Here is a 21,780-nt window from a genome sequence, read left to right on the forward strand (position 1 = left end):
GAAAAAATAACAACACAATTTCGGTGCCTGTACACTCGCCACTCAGCTAAAAAAGCAAGCATTACTAGTACCATTAGCCTCCCAAATGCCCTTCCTCAGTGGCCATCTTTCTTCTACCCAGAGGAAACCAACATCCTAAATTCTGTATAGTAAAATTCTGTAGTTTTATCATACTTCAATGTATCTATAAACCATATATTATTTGGTTTCATCTGTTTTGTTTTCATATAAATATAATCTTAGTACATGTGTCCTTCTGTGACTTGCTTACTACTCTCAACATCCGTTCCTGAGTCTCTAGGTAATATGCAGCTGCATAATTCTTTTTTTTTTTTTTTTAAAGATTTTATTTATTTATTTGACAGAGAGAAATCACAAGTAGGCGGAGAGGCAGGCAGAGAGAGAGAGAGGGAAGCAGGCTCCCTGCTGAGCAGAGAGCCCGATGCGGGACTCGATCCCAGGACTCTGAGATCATGACCCGAGCCGAAGGCAGCGGCTTAACCCACTGAGCCACCCAGGCACCCTGCATAATTCTTTCATATGCAGTGCTGCAGAGGACCTTTTCTTCTCAAGAGTCCCCAACTAGCTTCCTGTGGACACCAGGGAAAACACAAGAGGGTTTAGAATGAAGTCAGCAGATAGCAGATGACTGCTGCGTAGGCCTTTCCATCCTGAAAAGGCAGGACTTATTTTGGTTACCAAAGTTCTTTTCTCAGGATGTGTCCACTGCCCTAGGTGTCAAGGGACCAGTGCCCCTGTTTCTCACTGCTGAACAATTTCTGCCCAATGGAAAAAAACCACTCTGCAATCTGTAAATCACTACAGGGACAATGAAGGAACTGCCTGAGTGCCAACCATTCATGGAGGCCTGTAGGAAATAGTAAATATACAGTCAACTGATATTCAACAAAGGTGCACAGACAGATCAAAGAAAGAGGAGAGCCTTTTCAACAAATGGTACTGGAAAAACTGGATATTCCTATGTAAGACAATGAATATCAGACCATACCTTGAATAAGACTTTCTGCCTATTCCCATCGGCCAGAGTAGAAAACCTCACACTTCACAGGGATGTTAGATAGAATATTCAGAAGGATTCTGCCTCAGAAGTGGGGTAAAATTCACCCGAAATTAAATGCTGTTCTGTCTCCTAGCTAACAAAGCTTAAAAGCAAGGCCATATGTGGGGCACCTGGGTGGCTCAGTGGGTTAAGGCCTCTGCCTTCGGCTTAGGTCATGATCCCGGGGTCCTGGGATCGAGTCCCGCATCGGGCTCTCTGCTCAGCGGGGAGCCTGCTTCTCCCTCTCTCTCTGCCTGCCTCTCTGCCTACTTGTGATCTCTGTCAAAGTGATCTCTGTCAAATATTATTATTTGTCAAAGTGATCTCTGTCAAATATTATTATTGGTCAAAGTGATCTCTGTCAAATATTATTATTTGTCAAAGTGATCTCTGTCAAATATTATTATTTGTCAAAGTGATCTCTGTCAAATATTATTTATTATTTGACAGAGATCACAAGTAGGCAGAGAGGCAGGCAGAGAGAGAGAGGGAGAAGCAGGCTCCCTGCTGAGCAGAGAGCCCGATGCGGGACTCGATCCCAGGACCCCGGGATCATGACCTAAGCCGAAGGCAGAGGCCTTAACCCACTGAGCCACCCAGGTGCCCCAATAAATAAAATCTTTAAAAAAAGAAAAAAAAAAAAGCAAGGCCAGATGATATGACTAGAAGAAAAACATATTAGAACAATTATTATAACTGTATCCCGTATGTTCAAGAAGCTAGAAGACTGAAACATGTTAACTTGAGACATAAAAGATGTAAAAAATACCTAAATCAAACTTCCATAGATGAAAAATACAATGTCTGAGAAGAAAAATACACTGAATGAGACGAATGACATTAGACAGTTGTGGAAGTTTAGCTAAGCTACTCCAGGGTTTTGCTGCCCCCACATACATTTTTTTTGGCCAAATGATCTGGTGTGGGGGGGTGGTGCTTAAAATGCCACTGACCCCTCAAACAAGCCCTGTGTAGCAGCCTGCAAACTCACAAGAAAATGTAAGTTTCTGACATGACTTCCCCAACAGCCCTTGTGATCAAGTCTCCACTGCCTCCTAGGGCCATTCCCTTGTGCATTCCTTAGAGAAAACCCCTGTGGAACTTACCAAAACCCTGCTCTTTTGGTTTGAATTGACCTACCTGGCCTCAGCCTGGGAAACCCAAAGCACTCTACCCACAAACCCTAATAAAGGCATGTGCCCCAGGGTCCTGCCACTCTCTCTGTCTGCATTCTGTTTTGACCTTCCTGTGTGCCCTGAAGGCATGAGGCAAGCCATCACCCTGTACTTCCTCCAGGACTTGTGAGAAATACAACTCCCTATTTCAATTTCTTTTGTGGTCTTTTGTTGAACTTGGCTCTCCATTTAATACCCTGCGCTCCACAAATGTTAATTTAACATTAACAAACTCATAACAATAATGCAGAAGAGGTTAGTAAATCAGAATATATACAAGTAGAAACTATGCAAAATGAAACATGATGAGAAAAAGGACTGAAAATAATTGTACAGAGCAACAGGGGGGCTGTGGGACAATTTCAGGCAGCAAAGTGGAGGTCCAGAATAGGAGGGGAAAAACTTAAAAAAGAGGCCAAAAATACTAATTTGAGGAAAACTAAATCTATCCATTGAAGAAGCAAAATGAATTCCAAGCACAAAGAACATGAAAAAGACATACCAACTCACAGAAAAATAAAATTGCTTAACATCTGTGATAGAAAGAAAATCGGGGTGCCTGGGTGGCTCAGTTGGTTAAGTGTCTCTCTTTATTTTTTTTTTTTTAAGATTTTACTTATCTGTTTGTCAGAGAGAGAGAGAGGACAGGCAGCGGGAGCGGCAGGGAGAGGGAGAAGAGGGAGCCCAACGCTGGACTCAATTCCAGGATCCTGGGATTATGACCTGAGCCAAAGGCAGATGCTTAACTGACTGAGCCACCCAGGTGTCTCTGAGTGTCCAACTCTTGATTTTGACTCAGGTCATGAGATCAAGCCTTGTGTTGGGCTCTCCACTTAGTGGAGTCCGAGAGTGCCTCTCCTTCTCCCTCTGCTCTCCCCAAACTCGTGCATGGACATACACTCTCTCTTTCTCTGAAATAAATTTTTAAAAATCGTAAAAAAAAAAAAAAAAAGAAAGAAAGAAAGAAAATCTAAAAAGTAGCTGGAGTGAAAAAAAGACAACTTCTATAGAAGGAACAAAGGTAAGGATGGCAGTGGATTTCCACTCAGGAATGGTGCAAGCGAGAAGACAGTGGAGTAGAGCAAGATCCTCCGGAAAGAAGGAAACTGTTGGGGTGCCTGACTGGCTCAGTCAGTGACTCTTTATGCTGGGGTCGTGAGTTTAAGCCCTACGATGGGACTGAGCTTACTGAAAAAAAGAAACAAACTACTGACCTAGAATCTTTACCAAGTGAAAGTATCAAAACCCGAGGAGTGGGACTTCTGAAATGGCTGTGAAGATTCTGGCAGATGCTCTCCCCAGAAAACAGCGATGAAACTGGTCTAATTGTTAAGACAACTATTTAAGGTCTCTGGTAATGGCCCAAATTTATATAATAAAACTGAGAAGGATTTATTTGAGAAAAATCTATTGAAGCTTGATGAGATCGGTGGAAATGTGGTGTTTCAGCCAGGGGCTATTCACTTGACCTCCCCTCCAGTTTCATGGTATACAAAAATCTTACAAGGGAGAGGGGCTGACTTTGTTTGAGACAAAGCATAGAAAATTCTATAGGCATGGATGTCAAAGAAGACAGCAATCAAAGTGGCAAACATTCAGGGAATGCCAACATACTGACTAGCCAGAGATGACAGCAGTGGTTGGTCCAGCTAGCCAGAATGCAACAGGAAAGTCAGGAGACTGAGACAACAGATGTCAATTACTATACAGCAAGAAGGCTGTGTTTTAAGGCATCTTCCTGGGGCCATGTGCACCAGGAGACAGGTACAGGAATGTTCATGACACGATTGTCTGCAATAGCAAGAAAATTATGAACCCCAAATGTCCATCAACAGTCCAAAGAATAAATAGCACATTTTCATATAAAGGAATCCCACTGAGCCACGAAAGTGAATGAACTTCATGGCTATCCACAACAATCTGGATGAATCTTAGGAAAAGAATAGTGAGTAAAAAAAAGCAAGACCCAAAACACACAGAGTGAGATTCTATTTGTGCTATTCAAAACCAAGACATTGTTTACGGATATAGGCATATGTGGTAAACCTCTAAACCGGGCTCCTGAGGGTTAGCAGGTGGGCAGCCTGCCTGACCAAGGACAGCAGGGTGGGGAAGAGGAGGATACGTGAAGGACATAAAAGAACAGGAAGCTGTATAGCAAGAAGTCCTGTGATAGGAGAAGTCACTAACTGGGGAAGAAAAAGGTTTCAGTGGAAGCACTTCAAAGTAAAGGAGGTACTAGTATTATCTACATGTAGCGGAAGGGCCAACCCTGGACTGAGAATCAGAAGACCTGGACTACCCTCCAGACCTACTGTGAACTTGCACTATAACCTCAGGTAAGTTTTCACCTATGGGGCTCAGGACAGGAAGCTCAATTAAGATAACACAGGCTGGTTTCACTTATTTGTGGAGCATAACAGATAGCACGGAGGACAAGGGGCGTTAGAGAGGAGAAGGGAATTTGGGTAAATTGGAAGGGGAGGTGAACCATGAGAGGCTATGGACTCTGAAAAACAATCTGAGGGGTTTGAAGTGGCGGGGGGGGTGGGAGGTTGGGGTACCAGGTGGTGGGTATTGTGGAGGGGACGGATTGCATGGAGCACTGGATGTGGTGAAAAAATAATGAATACTGTTTTTCTGAAAATAAATAAATTGAAAAAAAAAAAAAAAGATAACACAGGCTGAAGAGCTTTGTCAATGCCTTCAGGGAATAGGAATGGATGAGTTTCAAGCTCATCAGTCTCAAGGAGAGACAGATTACCAAGACACTAATGACACTTAAGCTTCAGAACCCCTCACCTGCCCAAGCCCCCTTCTAAGGCCCTCAGAAGAATCCTAACCGTCTTGTGTTATTTCTCCCTGAAAGAGCCTTAAGTGGTATAAACTTTAAGCCCCACTTGACCTGAGCTCCAAAGTGGCAAAAAGCTTAATAGACAGCTAGAGGAGATTCCTATTTAAATTCACTATTCCTATTTAATTTTCCTGCCTCAGAAAACCACCTCCTAATTCAAACTACATTTCCTTCAGAAACTAAGAGTGTGCTCTCAGAAGAGTGTGATGAATAAGGCTCCAGAAATCCCTGGCTGTGCCCTCTGTGTACAGACCTCAGGATATATTGAATCTTCTTGGATAACTCAATACAGCACAAGATTACTTTTCTAAGAAGGCCCTTTGCTAGGAAGGTGCAAACTAATTTTGGCAAATATCCTTGCTAAATATTGTAACTGGCTCAACTATGACAGAACCACCTCTGTGTTGCCTCTACAACCTGTTTTGTTTTGTTTTTTTAAAGATTTTATTTATTTATTTGACAGAGATCACAAGTAGGCAGAGAGGCAGGCAGAGAGAGAGAGAGGAGGAAGTAGGCTCCCCACCAAACAGAGTGCCCGGCACGTGGTCCGATCCCAAGACCCCGAGACCATGACCTGAGCTGAAGGCAGAGGCTTAACCCATTGAGCCACCCAGGCACCCTACAACCTGCTTTGGAAACACTATGCAATCTTGCCCCAAGGCTAGTAGCACTGTCACATACTCCCTGCCTTCAATAGGTGTTCCTGACTCTGGTCTTCTGTACCAGGATCTGGAGAGGCACAAATGTAGGCAGGGCTGGAGCATAGGCACAATAACGAACGCGATTACTTACTACCCGGCATTCTGTGGAGCCCCAAAATCTCCCTGTGCTTTGTCTCTTCCATGAATGGAGAAGAAGCTGAACCACTGATCTGAGACCAGGGAGAAGAATCTGCCACCAGACAGACTACTTCCAAGAAGAACAAATTATCCAGAAAGGGGATTTGCTCAGTAGAGGCTGAGAAATTTGTGGAGTAAGTCACAACTCTTCCTCCATTAAGACGGCTATATCAACAAGGGTAAGAATAGGACTCCTAAGAAAATGTTATTTTGAGGAAACCAAAAAAGAACATGGAATCCACGTGAAACCAGCAAGGTTTCTGAAAATCTCAGGTCAGCAGAAATACTGCCAGCTTGGACTGAAAGGGACAGGGAGAACATGAAATCAAAGGAGAGTAGCATTTGGACCCCCAAATGCTATTGGCAAGATGCAGGCTGGTAAAAGTCACCTACAAAGTGCTACCTTTGTGAAAAAGGAAGGATGACCAAAGTGTAGCCACAAGCTTAGAGGAGAAAACTAAGAGTTTAGAGGATGACACTAAGAGCCCAGGTGGCAGAGATAAGAGCCATGGTGGACTATTCCCAGGCCTTAAAACCTAACCCAGATCCTGGGGTGTACCCAGCCAAATTTCAAAGCTACCTGAAGCTGGTGACTCTTTTTTATTTCCATTACTCCCCACCTTTCTGAAGCTGATTGTCTGTAATTGTTATCCTATGCCAGGGCCGCCTTGGGTGTTGGGAGGGCAGAGCAGATAACTTCTCTCATTAGTTTCACAGGGCCACAGATGGAGAAGACATGTGTTCAGGAGTTGTATTTAATGGATTAAAAGCCAGAGCCTTATCAATATCTGATTTAGATGATCCTGATGATGAGATTTTGGACTTTTGAGCTAGTCAGATTTAGGACTTTGAACTGTTATCATAATAAGGTCGGGCCCTTGAGAAGGGGTGACTATATTTTGCATGTGGGAGGAACATGAATGGGAAGCCAGAGTATAGACTGTGGTAGGCAGAAATTTAAGATGGCTCTCATGACCTTCATCTTCTGATGTTACTCCTGTGCTCATGTAATGTTATACTGCAAAAGGGACATTATTTGAGTGAGCTTCCTCTAATCACAAACAGCTCTTTACAAGCAGAGTTTTCTCTGGCTGGTATAGAAAAGGAATTTAGACAGATCCAAAGGATAAGAGAGATTCAACAACACAGGGGAGGTTTTCATTGCTGAGATGGGGAAGGCCTGTCACAGGGCATAGATCTCTGGAAGAAAGAGTTAAGCATGGTCCTGGCAGACAGCTAGCAACAAGATGGGGATCTCGGTCCTACAATCCTAAGGAACTGAATTCTGCTGATAATCCTAGATGAGCTTGGGAGTGAATTCTTCCCCAGAATCTCCAGATAAGAGCCTAGTCTCACTGGTGCCTTAACTTCAGAGAATTTAACATAAATACAGCCAAGTCTACTTGGACTTCTGACCTACAGAACTATGAAATAGCAACTGTGTGTTTTAAGCTACTAAATTTGTGGTAACTTTTTATATAGCAACAGAAAATGAATCCAGACTTGTTTAGGTCCACAAATTCTATCTCTGGACAAAATACCACTCTAGCCTATTCTGAGAACAATCCTCAGGGAGCAAGAAGAGGACCAGACTGTGGTTCTGGAGCCATCCCTTCCTAGCACAAGTTTCCTCATCTGCAAAATGGGTGGATAAAAGGAAAAATGCTGTTTAAGGAAATACTTCTACACCAGCAAGTCTTTTCAAGTATCAAATGTATTGCTAATCACGCCAATGCCAATACCTGTAAAGAGGGACCTAGACACAGTCAAGAATAGAAAAGTAATAGCTGGCTCACCTTCCTCTGGCCAAGAATGTGGATTGCTGGAATAAAGATATGCTCCTTCTCCTCCTGTTAGAAAAGTACCCAGGAAACTGGCATCCCCCTTTAAAAACAATCACAAAGAGCAGATGATTTATAGCATAAACTTTACAGAATCAAAAGTCCTGCCCGTTTGTCTGTCTGTCTACAAAAGCTGCTTAGTCAGCCTCACAGAAACCCAACTTTTTACATGCCGTTGGCATTGCCTGGCTCTTTGGCATGTTACTGGCATTTTCAACTTGTACAGTCCTCTCCGAGTCCAGGCATCAAAGCCTGCTACTTTTGTTCATGCTCCAGTGGATTTCTAACAACTGGAGACAGCTCACCTTGCCTAAAACCTTGACCTCTAAGTTCTATATGTCTAGGCCAATCTAAGACCTGCTCCTAATAGTACTGGAGATTAAAAAAAACACACCAAAGGCCAAATGGCAGAAAGAATCCCTCTAACTTTGTACCCCATTAAAGGGTTATTTCTAAAGCTTTGCTGGGAGGGGAAGGATGCAAATAGGAATTGAGACAAAGAGGAACATATTCTTCAGGTTAGCCCTAAAATGAAATATTCTAGGTTATCTTCATAAACTGTTTATATTTCATTTTGATACAATGTTAACATTGAGGATAAGAAGGCTGCTTACCTTCACTGCTTGCTGGGTTTTCTCAGACAATTTTACTTCATTATCTTCTACCTGTATGCAAAAGAAGTGCAAGTTTTCAGTTTCCTACTTCAAGGGCAAAACTCTCCTAGGTCTCCCCATGTTCAATATTTCTAGGACACTGACTGGGCAGTCCCTCCACCAAATCCTGTGCTCTCAGGCCCTGATGGCTGGCAGAGCTGGGCTGCCTACTTGTCATCAAGGCTCAGAGCCCAAGGCCATGGTGGACTCTCCCTCTCCCTGGGATCTGAGGTCTAGCTAACTGAGCCTACAAGATTGGAAATGATGTATTAGTCTCCATTTGTATTTCACTTCAGAAAAAAACAACTATTTGTAAGGATAAAGCGAAGAGAACATAGTAAAATATTTTGAACATGTTCTCATTTATATGTATTCATGTTACAATAGAGGGTGATTCTTGTTCATCCTTATTCACATCAAAATTGATTTTCTAAAACAGGTACTTAGACCATTATTAGACTCACTGCTCTCATACTTTCTGTGTCCCAAGGCACCAGAGTTTTAGACCAACTCCCAGTGATGAAGATGCGACCCTTCTACATGGAGAGACTGTGCTGTTAAAAACTCAGCAGCAACCATTCTGACCAGAGAATCTACTCCTTACTATCTCTGTGACTTTGGACAGGCTGGTCAATTTCTGAGCCTTAGTACCCTCATCCGTAAAATGAAGGTTTAATTTCTTCTTTTCATAATTTAATAGGGACCCAAATCACTTAGTTCATTTCTTCTGGCACTTTCCCAAGATTAGGACAGAGTTAAAGAAACTAGATTCATTTGTATAAAGAAAAAGAGCTGAGATAAAAACTTCAATTTCTGAAGAGTAGCTAGCTTAGGATCTGACATCCCACCAGGGACCCAATGAAGAGGCTCTTCCTCAAATGTTCTCTCCGATTTCTCCACATTTAAAAACCACTTCCACCAGATGCATGACACTAACCAGCCAGGAGCAGAATCTGGGTATGGCCGCTGTCAGGACTATGAAGCTGGTTTCTGTGGTAACAGTGCCATCTGCAGGAAGACCACAGACATGCCAGTTACTGCCCACTACCTGAGCCCACCTTGTAGGCCCCCAAACTAACACCCCTCCCCTTCTCAGGAGCGATGCTCCTCTTATTAGTATACAGTAAGTATGGTATGGTATAGTACACAATAACTAATAATACAATATTAGTATACAAAATCTTGGGCTCTCAGAAATTGAAAACTTCCTCATCTGGGAACAGGGAGACTAATGAGGGGAGGGAAGAAGGTTTCCCCATGTGATTAACTATTATTTTTTTTCAACAAAGAGAAACACACACTTAAATGTAGAGTCCTGGGAATTAGTTTTCTTTTCATCTGTATTTTTAATTTTTATCAAGGTAGTGCAAAGGTTTAAAAAAAAGATCTGATTATTATTTCAAATTGCTTCTTCCTGACTACCAGTAAGGCTATACATATTCTCATAAGTGTGTGTATGAAGATAATGTTATAATTAATAACATGTTATATATAATTATAAGATACAATAATGTAGACTTATATATTATGATTTATACATACATAAGAACTATGAATCTACATCTATTAACTTATTTTGCTGAAACAAACAAAAACAACTCAAGTTTTGCTTTCTAAAGACCTTATAAACACTTACCCTTTTCTTTAACCAAGATCTGAGATGTCAAGAAGGATTCTGAGAAGACCACAGACCCTAAGCACCCTCTTCCTCCCAGTAAGTCAGGAATGTCATATACAGTCATACAAGCCTGTATCAAATGAGAAAACAGAGTCAGGCCAGTTGTCACTCTTAAACTTTCAGGGAGAGACCATTAAGAAACAGATCACAAAATACTGCTCTAAGGCACACTTTGACAGAATACTCCAGAGTTTCTAAGGAAAACTCAAGTTCTTCTGAACTACATCTCAGGACCGGGAGAGGACTTCAGCATCACCCATGCTCCCCTGCAACTGCTTCTGCATCACAGACACATTTGGGCCATAGGAGTATTTCTATGTTTCTATAAATTCCCTCAAATTCCTTATCTTTCCTAAGATAACAGCTGTCCTTCTTAATTGTGATGAGGCCCTGGCCTCTCAAGAGTTAGAGATGTTTCTTTCAGGCTCTTGTACACTCATATACTCCTCACATCCTGGCATATCCACATGCCTGCCAATTCCTTCTCTGGTTTGGGCTCAAGTTCTGAACAAGTCTGGGAAGGTGGGCATTCATTCATTACACATGTCTTCATGGATATTTCTGGATACATGTCAATACCTACAAATGCTTCTTTCAGTACCAAGAAAATGAAAAGAAAACTACTTAAGCTTTTATGGCAAGACAAATAAAAATAGAGGCTTTAGTAGGCTGGAAAAAAAAAACGGAAACAACACAGCGAGATCTCTTGAATGGCTGATAAACAAGAACTAAAGAAAACAGAACAATTTTAGGGGGAATCTAGCAGAAGAAATGCATAAAATGCTATGGGCCAGAGCCAGGGTCTGGAATGACAGAAGATCTGGTGAGGGACAGGGGATAAGTAGCACAATGAGCACTCTCAGGTCCTGTCTCCTCCTGGTCTGATGTTGCTGTATGGCCATGTGCAGAGTTCCTGAAACAGAGCCCATTTTCAGTACACTGTGATCCTAGCCTGGGATCCCTATTCCAGGTTCAGGGCAGAGACAAAAGATGTGGGGCTCTTAAAAAAATTGCTAGATTCCCAAATACAAAAGGGAGGCAGAAGAGTTGAGGAAAAAAACTGTTAAAGCCAAAGTGGTTAGTTTTTCATGTTGTTATGAAAAAAGGATGTATAAAAGTGATAGGTAGGCTTTTATATTTTAGTTAAATTTCTGATTAGGCCTGACAACTGGGAGTTTTTGTTTTTGTTTTTGTTTTTTTTCAAAATCTAAATCTGCTTCAAAGAATTTTGAACATGCGAAGACACGAAGCCTTCTCGGGCTGCATGGTCTCTCTTAATTGATGGTGGGAACCCCACTTTTGTTTCCAGATCAAAGAGGAAGACAATCCAGTGGGTTATACTCAATACCTTACTTTTATACTTGCCTTCTAATATTGAGGAAGAGGAGAAAGAAAATTGAAAGGCAGAACTTCATTTCTATTTGAAAAGGAGGACAAGATTTATACAGAAAAGAATTTTCTCTCTCTTCTTTCCTATTTCATTAGTGGCTGCTGAAAGTGTACTTAACACAATAGTATGATTCCACTGGGCTCCTGATCACCTTCTACTGTGCAAAGGACCTTCCAGAGCACTGCAGAGGAGTGTAAATAGAGATATCAGGGCTTACGGTCTGGCAAGGAGATAAAGTACTAACACCTAATATCAGGAAGCATCTCCTAGCATCCTGATGATGTCACCATGAAGTCTCTTAGTTCTAAATGAGCATCAACACAAAATGCTGATGATACAGGGAGCAGACACTTTATAAAAGGAGAACTTACAACCTTAAGAAGTTACTCTTGTTGTACTACTCTGTAGATGAGAGGACACTACTGCTTTCCCACTGGTGATGGTGGCCCGCATGCATTTGCACTGAGTCATCCAGACCTGCACACCAAGTTCCTGGTGACCCAAAGCTCACTGGAATTAAGGCTCAGGCAGTAGCCACAGAAGAGACTCAAGGTGTAATCCGTGCCCATGTATTCTGCAACCAGAATCTTGGCTGGATAACTACCATACTCTCATGCATTGCTTGCCAATCTTCTGCACATTAGAACACACTGAGCTAAATGGAGAACTTGGCTTGTGACCAGGAGCAACTGGTCTAGAAACTCGGCTCCCCCAGGCCATGCCAGCCAGCTCACCTGGGGACCAATATTTCTTTATCTCCAAACCATGCCCCTGTCCCAGCAGGGTGTCCCCAGAAAATGGGCTGGAAAGTTCTGCTCTTACTACCCACTTCACTGGAAACTTAGGCCCCCAGTTTTTTGTTTCTTTTATTTTCACAGACTGTCGTAAGGGTATCAACTAAGGCCCTGAAACACAGAGAATTCACTGAAAACTCATCAGTCTGTGTTGAGACAGGTTTATCCTCAGCTCACATTTCCACATGAGGTCAGAGCAGTCTCAGTTAGTTGGAGGAAGCCTTCCTAACTTTAGGCAGAAGTGTCTCTCTCAGCCCCCAGATAAGACTCTGGGGTATGATGTGGACCTTGTACAGCCACCTGGGCACCCTTAAAATCACAGGCTCACTACAGCTGCAGCTGGAATGCTCCTGAGAAAAGACCAGTTTCCTCAGGGACAGACTGCCCAAGACTCCCACCTACCCCTGTCTCACCCTTGCAGATGTCCCTATTTAAGCCACTCCCTGACAGCTGACTCATAACAGCTCTGCTTACCGTCTTTACAAAGTATAAGCTATCTTCACTGTCCAGAGGCACAATCCTAGAAGAGGAAGAGACAGGAGAAACATATATCACAATTACAATGTTCTTTTCTCAACTTGGCAACAACCCACAGACCCAGATTTCTTTCAGGGTTTTTCAAAGCACTGGGTGCCATGTAGGCAGAATTAGTATACAGGCCACTGGAAGGAATTAGGTCTACCACCTACTCCCATGCCTCGGTCTTTCAAAGGGAAGCACTCAGAGTATAGCATCTTAGCTGATTATAGCAAGTCCCAGGCCCAATCCTAGCACGATGTCATTGCCAGAACTCTAAAAAGACCACCCACATCAGCAGTTACAAGATAGCCTCTCTTCACTTCTTGTTCCTAAAAACTTGCTCCAAAAGAGCATGCATCACAAACATACACTTACCTTCCCTGATTATTCACAGCATGGATGTGAAAAGCCATCTTGGAGCTATAGACCCAAAACAAAATAAAAAGTCAGTCTGTTCTTGCTAACCACTGTTGGCTACCACCCACCCCCCAGACACCTGCTGCTGCAGTGCATGTGTGCTGGGACTTCATGGCACATTTGCCAAGTGTGGGGCCAGCGTTTGACGCCAGTCACAGCTCTGCCTCTGTGCAGATTCTCAGGGCCGGCTTGACTCTTGGATAGAGCAGGAGAGAACCATGTGCTAGAACTGTTGCCTACTGCAGACAGGGAAGACCCTCTACTGGCCCATGGCCTCCTGCCCCACACCTGTGACATATTGTCCTGATCCTCCTCTTCTTTACTACATTTGGGTCAAGGTGCCATCCCTACTCCAAGCCCAAGCAGAGACACCAAGTCCTGTGTTCCTCTCAGATGATTTGCTAATCTGATGTAGTGTAAGGTACTCAGTCAAGTGACCTTGTGGAGAGAAGGGAGTGGGGCTCCAAATGGAACTCCCATTACCTGGAGTTCTTTTCTTTTTCCTTCTTCCAGCTAGAGAAGTATGCCCAGGACTAAAAGGCTGCTCTGGTAAAAAGGTAGCCTGCCCTGGAAGGCTGAGTGGCCTACTCAAAGCTCCGAGGAAAGTAAGAAGAGAACGACTATGCCAGCCATGTCGACGGTGACACAGAAGCCCTCCCCCCACCCCCCAATGCGATAGCAGCTAACATCTACATGCTTAGTCACTTTGCATGGTGGGAAGACAAGGAAACAGATGTACGGAGAGCTCCTTGTCTTACCCAAAGTCACACAACTAGAAAGCAAAAGTTTCCGCAAACTCAGGTCTGCCAGGAATAGATAATCCAGGCCAGCACAAGGCCTTAAGGAAACAAACTTCTATCCTTCTCATCTTATGGCCAGAGCTATAAGATCCAGAAGACCCAGAAGAAAGAGGTCTGAAGCCTTGCACCAGAAAGATCTGGCTCTTCCCTCTACTCCTGGAGCTGCAGCAATAAAATTCTTGTTAGATCAACTTTTTAAATGTTCTTTCTTACTATCCAGGGTTGTAGATCTAAGAAAAAGTGGGGCATGGAGCTGAGGCACAACAGGGCACAACCCATAAGTATTCTAAGAAAATTCCCCAATGTCTCTGGTGTCTTTTGCCTCTTTTGCCAAAAAGTGCACCAAGTGGTCCTCATACAGGATGGGTGGAGGGTTAGATGGACTGGGTCCATGAAAGTTTGGCTATGGACACAGACCACACAGAGAACCCTGTGATGTGCCAGGAGATGTATAATGGCTGGAACTGCTAGCAAGCCTGAATCCCAGAGCTTCTAGCTCCTGAGACAAAGCCACGCTCAGGGTATCTATTACCTGAGTGGCATCAGAGGCCCAAGGCCAGGGTCTCCTAAGCAGAAACTGTGTCTATGTGCCCAGGGACCCTGACCCTAACAAACTTCACCCCTCATGTCCCTGCTTCACCTTTCTATCTCTAAACCTGGGTCCTTCAGGTCTCTAATGCTTCTGCCATTGATCTGCCTCCCATTCTGGCATCAGGAAATGTGTCTGACTCTTTTTCATACAGTTCCTCCATCTTTGGCTCCCTGGCCTCTCAAAGCCCTGATCATGAATGTTTGCCTTTCAGATATCCTCATATTTTACTGGAACATTTCTCAGAGGGAAGACAGAATATCAAATACAAGACAGAAAAGGGTCTTTACTTAATAAAGCATTAAAAATAACTCCTTATAGAAAAAAGCAGCCATTGCTTACCGTAGGGCTGCCTTAAACTGCATCAACTCAAAGAAATCTAACCCAGATCCCAGGGTCTGCTCAGCTACCTCCTTTGCCTATAAAAGCAATGACAAAACAGAGACAATTAGCTTTCATAGCAAGAAAGAGTACACATCACTGATAGGAAGTACCCTTCTAACATTTGGCCAGGAGAACACTGCGCCCCTCCCCTCTACATGACTGCTTTGTATATATCAATAGATCAAAGTGAAAACATTGTGTTAAGGGAAACAGGTGCCTGCTTTCTTTGGGTAGGGTTCACAGGAAACACTTCATTCAGGCAGGTGGGCATTGGAACCTGATCTACCGTGAACTGTAATCAGCCAGGATGATGCCATTGTGAGGTCTGGAAAAGGGTTTCCTCCTCCCCTCTCCCTTGGCCCTTGGGGAGAGACTACTGCCCTTGGAGTTTCTGCTAGATGCTAAGAACATTTAAATACCTAGATTTACAAAAGATCACTTAAAAAGAAAAAATGTGAGAACTGATACTGCATAAGACTTCAGCAAAAGGGCTGAGAAATTCCGAGTTGCCAGGGATCCAGTTCAAGTGAGGAGGGAAGATGGCAGGGAGTTGGTGACTACGGCTACAGTCTCTGTGGTATCTACATCATACACAACCTTTCCAATATCAAATGGCTTCCTTCAGGAAAGGTCCTATTGGCATTGGGAGGCATCAAGCCGACTCTTCGCATCTCCTTACTGGGTCAGATATAGGAATCCAACTCAGCAGGGCAGGTTAACCGCAAAACAGCAAGGAAGAGAACGGTCAGAGAATGAGAACACAGGTGCTTGTCTAGGAAAGGCAAATCAGATTTTCTAATTTTTGTTTTTTTTTTAAACACTGAAATCTCACTATGTAGCTCAAGACAAACTTAGCTAACTCTATTAAATTCACAGTAGAAAAATCTATATTTTTATTTTTTAACTTTTAAAGAGCTAGTTAAAAAAAAAAAGGCTAGAAAGTAAAACAGTAGGCTACAGAATGACTTTTCTTTAACACGACCAGATATCTACAAAGAAGTGCTGATTAGCGGTCGGTCATTCCTAGGACAAGGGCAGTTCAGTCACAGGCAGCAGAAGCTCAATGCTCTCCAGGCACCTTTGTCTGGCGCCAGCTCCACTGAGGCCCAGGCTCTCACAAAACTGACTACTACCAGGTGTCCAAAGACAAAACACATGGATAGGAAGGCTTACACTGAAATTACTACTAAGGAAAGAGAAACATGGTATTGAAATTACCTTTGTTAGACTGGAAGTTTTAGCATAACATGCAATGCCAGCCAAAACAGCCTCTATAACAGCAGCATACACCTGGGACAAGAGCCTACTTTAGAAAAAAAAATATGGGTTAACTACAGCATCACAAGGTTTCAACAAAAGCTGCATGCACATAAATGACATTCCCTGAGTAACTGATTTTTAAAAAGAATGAGAAAAGTGCAAAAACAGAACTCATTGATTTCTAAGTCTTTTATAAAGATTTATTTATTATGTCAGAGAGAAAGTGTGTGCGTGCATGGGGCGCATGGCGAGGGGCAAAGGGAGAGAGACAGAATTTCAAGCCGACTCCCTGCTGAGCACGGAGTCTGACTCAGAGGACCCTGAGATGATGATGTGAGTTGAAACCAAGAGTTAGATGCTTAACCGACTGAGCCACCCAGGCACCCCTGATTTCTAAACCTTTTAAAAGTCATGTGCCCCACGTGATTTATACTTTGCTCTTTTTTTTTTTAAGTTTTGTAGATTTTTTTTTTTTAATTATTCATTTTAGAGAGAGAACGGCCAAGTGCAGAGGGAAAGAATCTCAAGGAGACTCCATGCTGAGCACAGAGCCCAGTTTGTGACTTTATCTCATGACCCTGAGATCATAACCTGAGCTGAAACCAAGAATGAGCTTCTTAACTAACTGTGCAACCCGGGTGTCCCTATACTTTGCTCTTATTAAACCACGATAAGAAAAGCCAACTCTGCTAAGAGGACCATCCCTCCCTGTTTGTGATCCAACTGAAGAGAACTCTGTGGGCTCCCTAGCCCCTCTGTCAGGAGTCTGAATCCCTTCAGTATTTTGGTACAGATTTTCTGCTTTTTCGGGACCAACCACACCATACATTCATGTCATCTCCTCCCAGGCCTACAAACTGCTACTGGAACTTCAGGAGCAAAAGAGATTACCTCAGAGGAGAAGATGAGCTCCACTTAAATTTAAATTACCAGCTGCACACCATTTTTCAAGTAGCTTACCTGATCCAGAGAATAGAGTGTGCTCCTGAGGGCAAACATTCCCTTCCTAAAGCTCCCTGCTCGTCACTCACCAATCCTGCCCTTTCTCTTGGACTTCTCACTTCCCAAATTGATTTTAAGAATGTTCTTCCTTCTCAGCATTTTGGGCCAGATAAATTTTTTGTCATGGTGTCTGTCCTGTGCACTATAGGATGTTCAGCAACACCCCTGGCCTCTATCCATTAGACGCCAGTAGTACCCCCAGTTGGGATAACAAAAATGTCTCCAGACACTGTCAAAGGTCGCCGGGGTGGGGCTGGAGGAAGAGGAGCAGTAGAACTGCCCTTGGTTGAGAATCACTACCTTATGGGAGAGAGATTTGGGATCTTATCAGGATAATTATAGAGAGAAGGGGCTGGATCATTCACAAGGCCCTAAAAGGCAGGGAAGATGCCTGGCAAGAAGATGATAAGGACTTGCCAAAGACTATGTCAATGTTTATGCCTGAGAATCTTGAAACAAGGAAGGTGACCAGAGCTGGAAAGCAGGAAGGAACCCAGAAATGATCTGGTCTAACTCTCATCATACAGAAGAAGCCAGGAGGGCCTCAGGAGGTGGAGTAAACTGTCCAAGGCACAGAAAATGAATTGCAGACTTGAATTCAGGTCTGCTGTCAGCCTGGTGCTTTTCTATTGTACCATGTCACATAGCCAATTCCTTTAATTTCCTCCTTGGCGCCCACACTACATCTCTACATTTTAGGTAAGAGATTTGAGTTGGGTAGAAGAAAAAAAAAAAAAACAGAAAAAGCATACATAACAAAATGACAGCTCCACGGATCAACATATCCTGAAGACTGCTGGCCAGGCCACAACAGAGGAGTATGTCTTGGTAGGAAGGGGCTTGGCAGAAGCACTGACAATGAGCATGGCCACTTCCAGGTAAGATCAGAATCTTCCACACCTTGGCACAAACACCAAAGACATATAAAGATGCCCTTCCTCCTTTCCTCACCCAGCTTGACTCACTCAGTACCAAAATGTTTTGGCCCCCTCACTGCTTGGCTTTCTCCTATACAACCTATACAAACCCCAGACAACAGCTGAATGCAAAGCCACATGGCTATGGGTTTATAAAATGGCCTGAATGGGAGGCCTGAGACTCTTGCCTGGATGGCACTGCCACTGCCTTCACTAGGACTCCATAAGGCCCAAGTTCTACCAGCTCTGTGATTCACCAAGTCTCCACGTGTACTCTCAAGCACTGGTCAATACTAGTCCCTGAAGCAGGGCACCAATGAATTTGGTTAGGAGAAATGTTTAGGTGTCCAGAATAAAGATCCAGTGGCTAAGCACAGCTGGCACATAAGTACCAGCAGGTACAGGGGTGCCTGGGTGGCTCAGTCAGTTAAGCATCTGACTCTTAATTTTGGCTCCGGTCATGATCTCAGGGTCATGAGATCGAGCCCCACACTGGGCTCCATGCTGGCTTCTGCTTAAGGTTCTCTATCTCCGGGGCACCTGGGTGGCTCAGTGGGTTAAAGCCTCTGCCTTCGGCTCAGGTCATGATCCCAGGGTCCTGGGATCAAGCCCCGCATCGGGCTTTCTGCTCAGCAGGGAGCCGGCTTCCTCCTCTCTCTCTGCCTGCCTCTCTGCCTACTTGCGATCTCTGTCAAATAAATAAATAAAATCTTAAAAAAAAAAAAAAAGATTCTCTATCTCCCTCTCCCTCTGCCCCTTCCACACACACTCTTGCTCTCTCTTTAAAAAAAAAAAAAAAAAAGTAGTACCAGCATGTACAAAGTGAGAATGTGGCTGACATGTTGCTAAAGGGCAGAAAACCCACACACTAAAAAACCACATACACATTAATTACAGCTATACAAAACCTAAATGTATAATTTTTAAAAACCCAGTAAGATACTAAAATAAATTTATTATTTTTTAAGATACTAATGGGTAGTGCTAAAGAGGAGAAACTATGGCTGATCTTGTTTTTCCTCTTTTTCTTTTCTATTTCCCAAATTTTCTGTAGTATGATTATATTCCTTACATTGTATTTTTTCAGATACAGCTAAATAGTTCCTACTCCAGAGATTCTGATTCAGTCATTCTGGGAACTACTATAGCCTAGGGATCATATTATTTATAAAAAGATGCTTAGATGATTCCTCGTGGTCTGTCACTATTGGCCTTTGGGAAGCACTTGTCTAGACCCCAGTAGTTTACACTAGAATATTTAATTAGGTAATAACAGAATTCTATTATGTTCATATTTCTGATGAAAAACTCCTTTTTGGAATTCAGTAGTTCCAGCACTGTTATGGATTGAATTGAGCCCTTCTAAAACTCATAATGAAACTCTAATCTTCAATGTAACTGTATTCGGAAATAGGACCTTTAAGAAGGTCACTGAAGTTAAACGAGGTCCTGAGTAGGGAGGGACCTAATCCAGTAGGACTGGTATCCTTATAAGAAGAGGAAGAGACACCAGAGATTTCTGTTTCTCCCCAGATCTCAGAGGAAAGGCCAGATAAGGACACAATAAGAAGGTGGTGGTCTGCAACTCAAGGAAAGAGGCCTCACCAGAGACCAACCCTGCTGGTACCTGGAACTTGGGACTTCAAGCTTCCAGAATTGTGAGAAAATAAATTTCTGCTGTTTAAGCAACCCAATCTGTGATATTTTGTTATGGTAGCCCAAGCAGATTAACACAAACATTATTGAGTTTCTTTCTTTCTTTTTAAAAAATTAACATATAATGTATTATTTGCTCCAAGGTACAGGTCTGTGAATCATCAGTCTTACATAACTCACAGCACTCACCATAGCACATACCCTCCCCAATGTCCATAACCCAGCTACCCTATCCCTACCCCCCACCCCCAGCAACCCTCAGTTTGTTTTGTGAGATTAAGAGTAATAAGTTTATTTATTATCTTTGGTTTCCTGTTATATGTGGGGGGAGCACAACACTGGACCTTTTTAAAGTTGCACAGCTTTGGGGCACCTGGTGGCTCAGTGGGTTAAAGCCTCTGACTTCAGCTTAGGTCATGATCGCAGGGTCCTGGGATCAAGCCCCGAGTTGGGCTCTCTCCTCAGCAGGGAGCCTGCTTCCCCCTCTCTCTCTGCCTACTTATGATCTCTGTGTGTCAAATAAATACAAATTTAAAAATAAGTAAAAATAAATAAAGTTGCACAGCCTGAGTTCAGATCCCAGCACTATTCCCTAAGTCTAAGAGTCAAATCCAGAGGAAACACTGCTCAAACCAGAAGTGGTTTCAACATAGATTCTCCCAATGTGTTTTAGGATGTTTTATTTTGGGGATTAAAAAAATGTACTATGTAGAAGACAAAGTAAGAAGAATCACACCATTGAAATGGGTTTTCAGAGGAAGTCTCTGAGTTCTGGAGAGAGGAGCACTGGCAAAGCTGGCAGGACTCCAAGCTGAGAGACAGGGCTAGGGAAACCACAGCTCTGCTCACCACTTCACCCAAATGTCCTATCCACTGCTGATCTCAAAGGAGTTAGAGGGACAGCTACAACTTCTGAGTAACTCAACTTTAAGAAAATATAAAATAGAAATGAAGACTTACATTTGTTCAGTTTTCTTGGGCAGCTTATTCTCATCACCTGTAACAAAGGACCATGAATTAAGTGTGACAAGATCATGTGACCTGCAAACACTTCACAAGGAGGCTAGAATTTCCTAATTCAAAGGAGACGTCAAGAACTACACTTTTTTTTCTTTTGGGTTAAACAGAGTGCAATCACAACAGCTTTTCCCAGAATCCTCCTAGATATTCACCCTTGACACTGATTTTGACCACCCACTCAGCATCACCTATGAACATCAGAGAAGACCTGGGGAATCTTAGGCTCTGGAAATGTTTTCACCTTTATTTTTAATTTTTTTAAATTACGAGGTATAATTAAGTAGGCTCAGTTCTAACTCTTTTATCATCTCCTTAATTAGCTGACCCTTAATTATCATGCTTCTTTCAGAGTTTTCCAGCTTACACAGCAACACCCAGGTAAAAACCTGGTTTCTGCTGTAGTCTGTTCTGTGGAGCAGTGCTGAGATCCTCATTTATTCTAGAGGTTCTTCTCTAGGTCTCTTTGGATATCTGCAACTTCTGGCTACCCTAGCAAGAAGGGAAGCCCCAGTGCACCTGATCTTTCTGGAGGGCTCCGCAGCATGGAACACTTGCTCCCTTCTACCTTCTAGAAGGGTAGAAGGTACTCTTCCACCACGGCCCTTCTTCACCAGAACAGCAGGCACCTGACTGACTCATCCAAACTCTCACTGTAGCCTGTATCTCCTGCTATCCAACTGGGACTCACTCATCCTTGCCTTCCCTCTAACATTGAGCACAAGGTCTCACACATGGTTAGAAAATATACATGTTGAGCTGATAATTATTCCTCCAGAGATACATTCTTTGAGAAATGTGTTAGGTGTATCAACTCTCCACTGCACTGAAAGAGGGAGTTGGAGGCCTACTAAGTGGATATCATAAACTTCTGAGGAAAGCAGTTAATGATGACTCCACTTCTAATTCATGGGAGATATTATTCATTAGGGAAG

General features: G+C 43.1%; 1 protein-coding gene across 2 annotated transcripts in view; it reads right to left on the minus strand.

Annotated features, from left to right (window-relative positions):
* DNAAF9 (dynein axonemal assembly factor 9) overlaps positions 1–21,780 on the minus strand; it is a 128,321-nt gene that overhangs the window by 53,248 nt on the left and 53,293 nt on the right. Inside the window, exons 12-20 of one of the 2 annotated variants that reach the window (XM_044263363.1) lie at positions 20,789–20,825; positions 16,212–16,296; positions 14,952–15,028; positions 13,179–13,223; positions 12,759–12,804; positions 10,059–10,170; positions 9,360–9,430; positions 8,384–8,434; positions 7,725–7,812 (exon numbers count right to left, since the gene is read on the minus strand). In XM_044263363.1, coding sequence (XP_044119298.1) covers positions 7,725–7,812; positions 8,384–8,434; positions 9,360–9,430; positions 10,059–10,170; positions 12,759–12,804; positions 13,179–13,223; positions 14,952–15,028; positions 16,212–16,296; positions 20,789–20,825 — 612 coding nt within the window. Of the gene's footprint in view, positions 1–7,724; positions 7,813–8,383; positions 8,435–9,359; positions 9,431–10,058; positions 10,171–12,758; positions 12,805–13,178; positions 13,224–14,951; positions 15,029–16,211; positions 16,300–20,788; positions 20,826–21,780 lie in introns of both variants that reach the window. The other variant, XM_044263362.1, reaches the window with a different exon arrangement.

Source organism: Neovison vison, chromosome 8, assembly GCF_020171115.1.
Source record: "Neovison vison isolate M4711 chromosome 8, ASM_NN_V1, whole genome shotgun sequence".
Classification (NCBI taxonomy): domain Eukaryota; kingdom Metazoa; phylum Chordata; class Mammalia; order Carnivora; family Mustelidae; genus Neogale; species Neogale vison.